Source organism: Martes martes, assembly GCF_963455335.1.
Source record: "Martes martes genome assembly, chromosome: 3".
NCBI classification, from domain to species: Eukaryota; Metazoa; Chordata; class Mammalia; order Carnivora; family Mustelidae; genus Martes; species Martes martes.
In genome coordinates this window covers 59,822,849-59,836,061 of record NC_137890.1, presented here as the reverse complement: position 1 = coordinate 59,836,061, position 13,213 = coordinate 59,822,849, and the positions used below count along the sequence as shown (strand labels likewise).

Here is a 13,213-nt window from a genome sequence, read left to right as displayed (position 1 = left end):
ATAAAAGTGCAATTTTAGGCTTTGTTTTAATGCTGTTAATTTGTCTTAGTTGTACATTTACAAAATGCAGCCTCAGGTGTTTACATGTAACACCACATTTTTTTCTGATCAAATTAATATCACTTTTAACGTTATCAAGAACTGGAACTAAGGATGAAAATTTCAAAATAGCTTTCGTATTCTGGATTCCCTGTTTTATCATGCTTTGTGTACTACATTTTTGTCTGGTTTTTGTTTTGTGAAAACGTGTATAAATATACATTTCTGTTTATGGGTATGCAGTTACTATTCAAAATGTCACAGTGTACTTCATCCAGAAATACTGATATTGGTCAGTTAATTTGGTTTACTAAAAGAAAAAATAAATGCCCAGAGACTGTATTAGATATCTCTTCTACATGATACATAAGTTTTCTCCAATTAAAAAGAATCAGACACACAATTTTGAAATTTTATTCTATAAAAATTTATCTCATTTCAAAAAATTAATGGTCTTAAATTTGCTCTTGCCTTTTTTTTCCTTTTGTTTAGTGAAGCTTAATAATTGCCACAGTGATTTTTTTTAACCCTTTTTTGGAAGAAACAGGTTATTTGGTCTTAGAACTAGAAAACACTTAAAATTGTCATACTATTCATTTACATGTAGTTTTATTTCTTCTTATTATTAATTTTTACTCAGCAAACTTAGAAACACTGTGGCCAGACAACTAATTCTGGCATGTAATTAGGCTCAGACTATGACTTGCTGAAATTTGGTAGCCCCAAATCTCTTTAAGACCAAAGGAAATCAGTAATAACCAACACTTTCTTTCAAATAAGTGTCAAAAATTAGATTAAGCCATTTTTGCTTTAAATTTTTACAAGTCACAGTATCAGAACTTTAAAGTTGTGATTGTCTTAATATTATAAGAGTAACATCAATTTTAGAATATCACATTACTAATACATGTTTGTATATTTGTCTGTTTGCATATACAAATAATTGTAAAGCCTTCCTATAAATATTGCTTTCTTATAGGGAAATGATTTTCTTTTGCCTTTTTTTCTCCTCTTTGTCTCCTTTTAGGATCTCCTTTTAGAAAGACAAGTTTCAAATACTGGAATTGAAATTATGTATATATGAGTTCTATTCTTAACATTTTTTATCAAATTATGAGAAGTTTAGTATACTTTGGTTTATTCCCGTCTTATTTCACTAAAAAATCTTTGCACTGAAAAGACTTTGCCCTGGGTTCTAAGTATAAATAATAAACTGTATTTTGTAATAGATTTGGCATTGAGTTATACTATTTCAGGGGGGTTTTTTACATCTTTTTTTCTTACACACATTTGGTTTAATATTTGTCTTACATTCAAACGTCTTTTGTTCGTTATTATCTTGTATTTGCTGTTTCCCTGCTATTTAAAAACTTAACATTTGGCATGGAGTACATACTGGTTTCTACTATTTTTGTGTGATTTTTAAAGTTATAATACCTTAATTTTCAGAGTGCTCAAATACAGAAAACTTTGTGTCTTTTGAGGAAGACTGTGTGGAAGTGATTTTAATTTTTAAAAGTGTCATGGTATTTGAATTGGTATTTGTCAGTTACATTTGTGTGGTTTTTGTCATTAAACAGTCAGCTATTTGGCAGCAGAGGAATAAAGGTTTTTTTTGGTTTTCATTTCTTTTCCTAAGCTATCCTTAAATAAAAGTAGAAAGCTCTGACCATTATGTTTAACATATAGTATGTTAAAAGCCTTTGGTAATTTAACTAAACTTTATATTTTTAGATGGTTGATTACCGCTAAATCATTAAGATTCAGGTGGAACAAATGAAGAAGCTTCTTGTATACATTTGATTACACCACATTTATTTGGAAATATTAAAAAACCATTGGCCCAATAGCCATCCACTTTTACTAGTAAATATTTTGCTTAAAAATTTAATTGTAAATTTTGTTCTGTTAGAACCGTAATGTCTTAAAATATTCAGAAATATCAGTATAATTTGTTCACACAGGCAAGGCAAAAGACTAAACTTAAACTTAATAATGGTAATTTCTGTCATCATTAAAATGTTCAATGATTTGGGGAGAAAGGTAGTTAAAAATCTATCCTTTAAGTAGTTTTTTTAACTATGGATTTTATGAGTTTTGGAAGCACAAACTATATTTCTGATATATTTTTTATGGAGTCCCCTTTAACAGTCCTCCAGTACCTACCTACACACACACACACACAGACACACAGACACACGCACAACTTTGAAAATGAATGCCCTGAAGAGAAATGAAAGCAGAAACATATTAATCTGATTTGCTTGAAGAGGCTTCAGATGATAAGGCATATCACAGGTGTTTCTAATCAAGTTATTTCTACTTAAAAAACATTATTTTCAAGTTAGGTTTTCTTTGAACACAGGCAAGATTGGGGTCATTTTGAAGATTTTACCTCAGTGTTCAGGAATCAATTGTGGAACTTCAGGAGGCGGAAATCTGTTGAGTGTCTTCATGCTATAATACATGACATTTTTATTGCAGGTTTTGACCTTTAGGAGAGAGCCAATTCTGGAGAACAACCTAACTTCTTTGATTGAACACTCACATAATGCATTGGAACATGATAGGAGATTAAGGTATACTAATGAATTTTAAAAGGGTACTATTTTATATCTTTGCAATATAATTGGACTGGACAGTTAGTAAAGCTAGAACTTTTTTAAATGATCTAAAATCAATAAAGATTTATTAATAGAAATCTGTGAAGTGGCCCAAGTGGACTTCTCTTGCTTATTAAAACTCCACATTTTTTAATATAATTGATATTCTCATTATGTTTTATTAGGTCCAATTCCAGTTGAAGTTATTCTAAAAATAAGTACATAGAGTGATTTTTCTTTTTTCTTAAGGTTATATATATATATATATATATATATATATATATGAATTAAATAGGACTTTCCGTCTCAAAATTGGAGGTTTAAATCAAATAGAATTTGGTGCTCAACTCTTTGGCAGGTATAGTGATAGGTAAAGCCTGTAAGATTAGATAAGATTAGACTATTTTAAGAGAATTTAGAGTATTCCAAATACCATCCTAACCAAAAGTGGCATTTTGGTTGAAACTGAAAAACCCACTTTCTTAAGCAGAAACTACTATCTTACTCATAAATACTCTGAGTAAAATAATTAAATTATTAATATGAAAAATTGCAACTCTAAAAATGTAAACTGCCAAAACTTCCAGTAACTTAATTTTACCTCCACAATACTTTATCAGAAGAGCCACTTTTCTAGTATATTTATTTTCATTTTTATAGTTTTAGTTGAAAGTTTCAGATACTTACCTAATAAAAGTTTTGATTGCTAAATAGTGATCTAGTATAATATAAATGAATTTATTGAACAATATTATTAAGTATTGATTAATTTTTCCATGTTAAAAATATTAGTCTCATGATAAAGTACTAACCATAATTTTTTAAAAAAACTATTTGCTAAAGTGAGGTCTTCTAAAATAGAGCATACTACAATTTTTTCTTTAAATTTTTTTTCACCTAAAAATATTTACTTTATATATATTAGATATGGGAGATAAAGATTTATTTTCATAAGAAAAATGTAATTTAGTCTTAAGAGCGAAGTGTAATTGTGGTCATAGAACTACTTGTATCTTTAAACAATGTTCAGTTTTTTCCAAACAAATTCTCCAATGTGTGTTAGAACATTGAGATATATACCAAAATATTAAAAACTAATATTTGATATTTGTTATTAGATATTAGATAATCCAGGAGTATGAATCCACTAACAGTTAATCTTACGTAAAATGTTAAAATTTAATAGAAATCAGTTTAATGTAAGGGTGACATTCAGGTATTGATGTCATTATACTGTAAAGTGTCACTATATTGTTCGAGATAAATATAAGGTATAGAATGTCTTTATAACTTAGACTTGAGAATGTTATGAAAAAGCAGCTTAGTTTGAATAGGATCAAATTGAATACAACTTCCCCCCCTCTGATTTAACCAGTGATTTTCAGATTAGACAACATTAAGATGAAAAGTGAAAAATACGGTTTCTGAGTGTCTGAAAAAAAAAAACTAGATTCAGTTTATCACTTTCAATCCAGATATCTTTTACACACAGCCTACTATTAAAGGGAGGAATAAACATAGCTTTTGAATTCATATTTTAAATAAAGACAAATCCACAGAGTTCTTTCTGATTTAGAGTGTTTATGATTTGAGATCTTCGAAATTGTCAAAACTTACTGTTTGAACACAAATATTTAACATCATAAAATCATCCCTCTGTAGCTATATATTGGCTTATAAACTTCCAGATTTTTAGCTTCCTAAATAATTTAACATCTAAGAGACTTGATGCAAATACTAATAGTTTTCTTGTATTTGGTCAGCTCTCACAGAGTAAGAAACTTTAACCCAATTAGTACTATATGTTATTTTAGGAGACAGGTTAATAAAGGCTTTTACTGCTATGCGTGATTGGCTAGCCTTTACCCCTTAAAGGACATTTTCTAAGGATTTTGAGTGTTTTAAGTTTGCAAACCTGATTATATCTAGCTAAGCCTTGATAAGTAGTTTATTATGTCACAATTTGGAGGAAAGGATTTACTATGTTATTTTTTTTTCCACTGATAGACTTCTTTTTTGTGCAGCATTTATATTTTTGGTTAAATGCACTTTCTGGGTTAAATGACATTCATTTTCTCAAGAAAAAATTCTTAATTGTTCCTAAAATATAGTTATACTGTCAGTGTTCCTGTTTTGTTGAAATAGTTACTCTTGGGGGGAAAGAATATTTTGGATAAACTAGAACAGAAGTAATTTAACATGTCTACATGTGAAGGGACTTGAAGTTACTCATTATTTGTCATTGATGTATAATTCTAGTTTATAAGGACAACATATTTGCAATTTCTCAGCTGTAACAGCTTCCTTGAGATTTTCTAATGTTGCTGAGAATCATTAAAGAATAGACAATTAACTTTCTTAAATTTTTTTTAAATGTTTGAAGCAATTTTGTGTATATTTTGGGTTATTTTCTGACCAACAAATAAAATGTATACTTAATCTATTTTTTCTTTTCAGAATTTTATTTTCTAAGCATCTTCAAACTGTGTTATTTAATTAACGAGATGATTTAAATTTTTCATTAAATATTTTGAAGTAGAATTTCAGTCCTTAGCACCCCAAATCGCACTTGGTATTTCATTAACATATATGATTTGACTTAGTTTTACTTTCTTGTTTCATGATGAGAGTCACTTGGAAGAGAAACTTGTAGCATGTTTCAAATATAGTTCCTGAGACTGATTAATCTGCTAGTTAATAGTTTATTAATTTATTACTGTTTTGTAAATGTCTTAATTTTTAAAAATCCTTTTTTGATATTTGCTGTCAATTTTTTCCACTCTATGGCTTTCATAATAAAAATATTTAGTACTTTTGTTATCTTGTGATCCTCAGAATTATTTCTTTTATTTTTATTAGCATTATTTGTTTTTGGACTGCTGCTAAGCAGAGCAACTGCTTTTGCAATTTTTATAAAAAAAAATATGTTCCCCTTTTTCCCAAAATATTTTGATCTGAATTTTCAATATTACTGTATTTGATACTTTTATTTTAAAAAATCCCAAATCTAGCCTTCTTGACTAAATCTTATTTAGACTTATCAGCCAATTCTAGCATTTTAAAAATAATTTATAGATTCCTAATTTTTCTGACTTCTTAAATATTTTTCAAAATCAAAAATTGCCTAAGGTATTAAAGGATAAAGATTGCATTTAAAATTGAAGTTATAAACCCATGATTAACATCACATTTAAATTTAAAGATAATTTGACAGAATAAATATTTCTCTGTTACTAATCACTGATCTTATGTACTTATACTCAGTTTTTAGCTTTGTAGTACACATTTAAAGTAAATAAATTACAAGTAGGAATTTTTTTTAATAGTTGGAGTTTTTGTTAAAAAATATTTATGGACTAAAATCTTACTTCTTTGTTAATAGGATCTGATGTCAAACATATGGTGATGATTAGATATGTGGAACTTGGAAGCCTGGAACTTTTTATAAGCAAAATATAATTTCATTTCTTGATTAAAGTTTAGGTACTTATTTTCCAGTAGAGTGGATAGGAAAGATAATACAGATTTATGAATTCATGCCAAACCTTGTTAAAACTCTTCTGAGAATGTTGATAATTGAGTTAAATCTAAACTAGGAGCTGAAGAACATTACGAGTGTCATTAATTTTTTTCCTTAGATACATTATAGGTTCCCTTTCTGATCAGAACATTCATTTTGTCTTTTCTTCTCTTCCTGTCCTAATTTTTAAAGAAAAAATTTCTCTTTAAGCAATTTTATCATAAAATGATGAAAGCTGACCTGTTAGGTAGGTTGGACTAGAATCATTTTTGTCTTCTGTGTCAGTTGCATATGCTTTTCTTAGCTTGCTGCTTCAGTAGCAGCAGCAACAACAATGAATAAACAAGTATCACCACAGCCCTTGTTCTTGTCCCTTACAGCTGGGAACAGGGGCTGGGAGATTGCTACTGCTTGTCAGCTGTTGTATAGAATAGCATCAATATGCAATAATGGTGGCCAAAGGAGCCTGCAGGAGCTTTTACAGACCAGGTAGGAAGGGCCCAACTGTCACTATAACCCATGTATAGTATAATGAATATATTCTTTGACAAAAAGTTACTTTCTTCCAAGCTGCATAAAGAAAACTTAGTTTTCTGCTTATAGCTCGTAGACTTACATTATTTTCTATTATGTACTGTGTGGTTTAGTTCATTTAATTTTTATCACTTAATTCCATCTGTTTGAATGGAAAATCATCTTGTTTCTGGAAGTATGTTTGGTGTGTTTCGTGTTTTTCACTTTTAAGCTGGTAGATTGAAAAAAAATTATTGGTTACTGGATAGCACAAGTTAGGTGTTATATTAAGGAAAGAAAAGTTGACTATGGCCACACAGGAGTGTTTCTTTCACTTTGGAGCCATATTCTGGGCCCATATTATCTTTGTTTTGTAGCCTAGTCTAAACAAGGCCAAATTCTTGTTGATTTCACTATAACTAAAAAAGAATACCCCATACTGCTTAGTGTTTAATTTAACTAAACACAGAGCAGGCCACAGCTGGAAACTCAGTAAGTCTTCACATTTTCTATTAAAATGTTGTATATCTGAACTTCATATCTGGAAATAAAGATTATTCTAAATCTTTTGGAAATATGGCTTTGTAATATAAATAGGGTTTTTTATTTTTACAATTTGAATTTGCACATATTTACATAACTTAAATATCTGTGCATTTTTCTCATCTTGTACCTGAATAAAATTACAATAGGTCGTAGTTACAGGGAAGTGAATATTAAATTGCTATTAAAGTTCCAATTTTATTTGTAGCATTCTACGTGGAAAACTACAAATGACATTTTTAGTGTATAAACCTAATGTCCCAGTTTAAAGTCTTGACATTTGCAGTAGCATTCTTTTAAAAAGGTAATCATTGTTTTTTCTTGGTTACCTTCATTAAAATCACAACTAATCACTCCACTCTTAATGTTTTCCATTTCCAATAACAGTAAACTCAGAATATGAATTTTCTCCTAATACTATCAAAACAAGCTTTGTTGTAATATGTGCTTACCTGAAATAATAAATGAGCCTAAAACCTGGTCTAACATGAAGTGTCAAACATATTCAACCATAACTTTTTTTTTTTTTTGCTATTACCAGGATGTTTGATGTAATTTATGTTGATGTAATTTAACAGATAACATTTTAATTAGCTACCTCTCTTAATTAAAAAGTGAGTTACAAATTCCTTTATATTTAAAACACCTTGTTTTTACTATGAATTACTAAAGTGTCTATGGACCAGAATAACTTAGAAGAACAAAGCATTTTATCAGACCCGCTGAATCAGATTCTCTGGAGCCCCAGGACTCGGGAATTTGTATTTTTTACAAGCTCCAAGTGAGTTTTTTTAGAAGCACCACATGTGAGGAGCATTGCCCAAAATGAAATGGGGGAGGATTCTTCACAATAATTAACCATTTATATTTTCTGCTCCCCCTACCCTCTTTGGTCATTGTGGATCTAAGCTTAGTAACTAATGCTGAATCTTATCATTTCTACCACAGTAGTTCTAGATGAAGTCTTGGTATTTCCTCAGTCATATGAGGAAAATCTCTATTATGAAAGCTTTATTTTTGTGCAGGTACCTTAGGGCAAATTTTAGTCTCTTTTGTTTAAAACATTTAGTATACCTATGTTAGACCTACACTTGATAAAAACAGAAGGATTTGATCACTTAAGAATTTTGAAAATATTCCTCTAGATAGTGGCTCTTTTTCTTAAATGTACTTCGAGATCTTGGAGAAAATGAACTTGTCATATGCTCCTTGTGGGAGCATCTGACAATATCTTAGTAAAATTGAGTATACATAGGCTTGAACCCAACAATTCCATTTCATGGATGTTCTAGATAAACTGAGACATGTATGGCAAAGTCTTATTACTTTTATTTTTAATAGAAAAAAATCAAAAGCACTGTAAACATTAAGCAACAGGAGAATGGTGAATTGTGGCATAGTCATATGATGAACTGTTTATTATACTGCTATTAAAGTGAGCTCTGTGTATGATCATGAATGAATGTCTTCAGGAAAAACAAACTATAAAAGGATATGTATAACATTTATAGAATGTGTGTATATGATATTACATTTTAATAAACCTTGAAAACAATGATACATGTTTTAAGTACTTGAATTTACAATAGTAGTAGCATAAAAGCATGCATAGGAAATAAATTCCAAATTCAAGATTGTGATTTTATGTTAGGAAAGATAATGGGATCAGGGTATGGTACAGAAAGGACTCAACTATATGTATTGTCTTTTTTTCTTAAAAAAAAGACACATAAAACAAAATAAGCATAGCAGTATATTAGAATTCAGTGAGCAGGCCACGGGTAGAATGTAGGGATTCATTTTGGTATTGGCTTGATTTTTCTGTGGATTTGAGATATTTTTTCAAATATATCCAAAAAATGTGCTGTCTTTATTTTGGTGAAGATATTCTACAATAAGATGTGTACTTAGAATTCTCCATTAAAAGCATAGATGAGTTCATTTTACTTATTCTTTCTGTATCTTGTAGTAAGTGCTTAAGCATTAATTGGTGTAAGAACTACAAGTTACAGTCATGGCCCAGAGAAAGTAAACATTCTAGCCAGTTTAAATTAGTATATTTTTAGTTTTTTTCAATTTTAAAGATAAGCTGTAATGTTTCCTTTCTTTGCATACTGGCTTTTAATACTTCCTGCTCTTATAAATAAAGAACAACCTTGGAAACAATTTTTCTTATCACTACTCCTGCGTTTTTCATGTAATTTCATAATAGTATTTTCTATTGCTATGGCTATAGATCATAACATTATTTTCCAACATGTCTTTAAGCATTTGAAACCCCAAGTTAAGCTCTGTATTTATACTGTATCACAGTAGAATTCTTGGGCAATATATGGATTTTTAGATTTTGCAATTGTGTACATGTGTGTATGTATATGCCTGAGAGAAAGACTGGTCAGTCTTGAGGTGTGATCTTGAATTTATCTTAAAATATCTGCAATTGTATGATGTCCTCTAGAAGCTCAGTTTGCTCCAAGTTAGACATCGAAGTATGAGTTTTAGTTGCATTTACATATTTGACTTTTAAACTTTGAGAAGGTAATAGTAATAGAGAAGAGAAATTAAGAAACTAATGATAACACTCTGGACTAAAATATACAAACGCTGCTGCTGGGTGTTTATAATCTGTGATTGTGCTGTATAAGGATCAGAAAATCATGATTGTCAACCCCAGTTGAAAATTTTCTAACTTTCATAATGTAATCAAATTTTTAAAGTCTTCACTCTTATTTTTTTCCTAGGTTTAATATTGATAAAATGAAGATCATAATAAAACAGTCCCCTACTTAGCCCAGCAGTTCTTATCTTGTTTGTAAGTATTAACTCTCAATTAATATTTAGTATTAACCTCAACCATTTTTATAAAAAGTTAGTCTTTGGTTATAGGTTTTGCTTTATTTCTGAATTTTTTTCCTACTAGCCTAGATTGACTTTTTTTTTTTTTTTAGAGCAAGTGTTAGGGGGGCAAGTGCAGAGGGAGAGAGAGAATCTTAAACAGGCCCCATGTGCTCAGTCTGATGCAAGACTCGACCTCATGACCCTTAGATCATTACCTGAGCCGAAATCAAGAGTGGGACACTTAATCAACTGTGCCACCGAGGCACCCCTAGATTGACAACTTTCTGATTTCCCCTTACCCCCTACACATTGAAGTTTGGTATTGATTTAACCCAATTTAGAGCAAGAATAATGTCATGCTTTGGGTGAGTTTCAATTTTGAGAAGTATTTTACAGCCAGGCCCTATCATCTCTGAATCTCTGTGATTCTCATTGAGAATCACAATCTTAAACACTTTTCTTTCAAAGGACTTTATATATGACTAATTATCTTTTTTATTATCATGAATAAGGTTTACTAACAATTATTTAATGGTTTTATAAATTAGAAATATTCTCTTCACTTGAGAAATAGTTTTTTCATTTATTTTTGCATTTCACTAGATTGCACTGCAGACTTTTTTATGAGATACTTAAAATTTAACTTTTAAACTTCAGAAGGTAGGAAAAATAGGAAGACAGTCACTTTTCCTTCCTTTGATATATGGATGTGCACACCTTTCTGAGAATAAGAAATGTTTTTACCCTGATTGATTTAAGTTTTGAGAAACAGATTCTTTTTTTTTTTAGGCTTTCATTTATCAGAGAGTGAGAAAGAGTGAGCATGAGCAGAGGGAGGAGCAGAAGGAGAGAGAAGCAGACTCCCCACTGAGCAAGGAGCCCTGTTGGGGCTTGATCCTGGACCCTGAGATCATGACCTGAGCAGAAGGCAGATGCTTAACCACCAACTGAGCTACGCAGGTGCCCCGAGAAACTTAAAAATTCTAAGGCAAAAATTCTGACAGGTTAGCTGAAATCAATGTCATACCCCTAGAAAAACTCTAAAATCAAGGTCTTGGTAACTGTACAAGATAACAATTTTCCTGGTAATCAGTTACCAAAAAGATTCATTTCTATCTCTTCCTTGAGCTAATTCTATATCTCTAAATAAAAGAACTCACGTGCATCTGTTTTCTGTCCTTGGTGTTGAGGGATCGCCCCATTGAGGTGAAAACTAGCATCAGATTCTTCTCTTATCTCATCTAATACCATTATATTAGTGACTTGGTAAATAATGTATATGTGTTGAGGAGTGACCTTATGATCAAAGAAGATCAGCCATTGAACTCAGTAAGTAGTTTTTAGGGTAGAAATCAATTAAATATTGAAAACCTTTATTAATGAGCCAGTTGGAAGGGTAGTAGCCAAATACCACAGGTCACTTCTTTCTCCAATTTTTTCCTTTTTATATTTTTGTCTCTGGAAAACTAGAATGGAAACATTTACAAATCCCCAAAGAATCCTATATAGCTTAGGCATAAGTTCCTTAATTGGTCCCTTGGAAGCCAGCTCAGTTTTACTTTAGTTTAAATCTTAGAAAAAGAAATCTTTTTGATTGGTATTGAACTCCCAACTGTATATACTGGAGAACAGTCAACTTTTCAAAAAGTAATCGGTATCATTTAACTTCTAGCAGATTTATAAGCATAGATAACGTCACATTCCTAATCTTATTTCATCTTCTTTATAAATTTCTAAGCAAATAGCCTTTCTTGCATATTGTCCAGCATCTTTTAAAGATAGGTCATTTGCTATATTTTATAATTGGAATGTTTTCTGGTTGTTCTAGGTAGTATGTGTGGAGTTCTCTTTAATCTTAGTTATTAAAATGGTGATTTTTCCAATTAAACAGTGCCTAGAAAAATGGGTACATAGTGACAGTAGTCAGTAATTCTATATGATTATGTGGGTATATCCCCTCATCTTTCATTCTCTTATGTTTGTTTAATGCCATTCTTTCGTTAAGAAAGGGGTATTTTTTAAACTATTCCCCACTTGTGGAATGTGGATATTCCAGAATTTATAGAATATTGGTGTTTCATTATATCTAATGCTGTCAGAATTAAATAATAGCAGTGTTTTCGGTTCATTTTTACATACTGTTTTCGGTTCATTTTTATATTTATTGCTTAACATAAAACATTCAGAAATAATCATATTTCTTTCCTTAATTTCCCACTTTTTCTTTTTTGAGCAGTATTTTGTTTTTTTACATTGCAGTTTTGGGTACATATGCTTAAATTACATATTTCTGTTGTATAAATTTAAAATAACTAGGTATGTCATTTGGTGCTAAATGAAATAACACCTTTAGGTGCACTGTCAGCAGTTAAGATCATTGCTTCTTTCTAATCTATAACAGCAGAAATTTTAAGACACTGACTTTTTTTTTTTTTTTTAAAGATTTTATTTATTTATTAGTCAGAGAGAGCAAGCGAGCACAGGCAGACAGAGTGGCAGGCAGAGGCAGAGGGCGAAGCAGGCTCCCTGCCGAGCAAGAAGCCCGATGTGGGACTTGATCCCAGGTCCCTGGGATCTTGACCTGAGCCGAAGGCAGCCGCTTAACCAACTGAGCCACCCAGGCGTCCCAAGACACTGACTTTTTAAATAAGAAACAGAAGATAAAGCAGAAAATTCATTCATTGTTCATCCTATAAAAAAATTTTTAAAAAGGTCATGGAAACAAGTTAGGTTGTAATTCAGGAGACTGATTATTTTCCTGCTATAAAGAACTAATCTAATATAAATATAAATGACAAAAATTATTTCTCACATTGGACTGAGTAGGTAAGTTTTTAGAAATGTTATCAAAGTTAGCAAGAGAATAGCAATGGCATGTAATTATACCATATTAGAAAAAAGTTGTCATTTCTTGAATTACAAATAATGTAGGAAGACTTAGGTGGCTGAGTCAGTTAAGCATCTGCCTTCAGCTCAGTCATGATCCCAGAGTCCTGGGATCAAGGGCTCCAGAGTACAACCCACTGCCACCCCCACCCCCGCCCCGCCCAGCTTTCCTGTTCAGCAAAGACTCTAATTCCCTTCCCCCCTCCTCCATGTTCTCTCTCACAAATAAGTAGGTAAAATCTTTAAAAAAAAAAAATGTAAATGTGGGGCT

General features: G+C 30.8%; 1 protein-coding gene across 1 annotated transcript in view; it reads left to right on the top strand.

The window, feature by feature from the left end:
- Window positions 1–13,213, top strand: part of LOC308340227 (uncharacterized protein) — a gene marked incomplete at its 5' end in the record, with an annotated part of 30,442 nt that overhangs the window by 3,770 nt on the left and 13,459 nt on the right. The window contains 2 exons of the mRNA XM_080799387.1: window positions 2,524–2,618; window positions 9,960–10,030. Coding sequence (XP_080655513.1) covers window positions 2,524–2,618; window positions 9,960–10,008 — 144 coding nt within the window. The 3' untranslated portion in view covers window positions 10,009–10,030. The remainder of the gene's footprint in view (window positions 1–2,523; window positions 2,619–9,959; window positions 10,031–13,213) is intronic.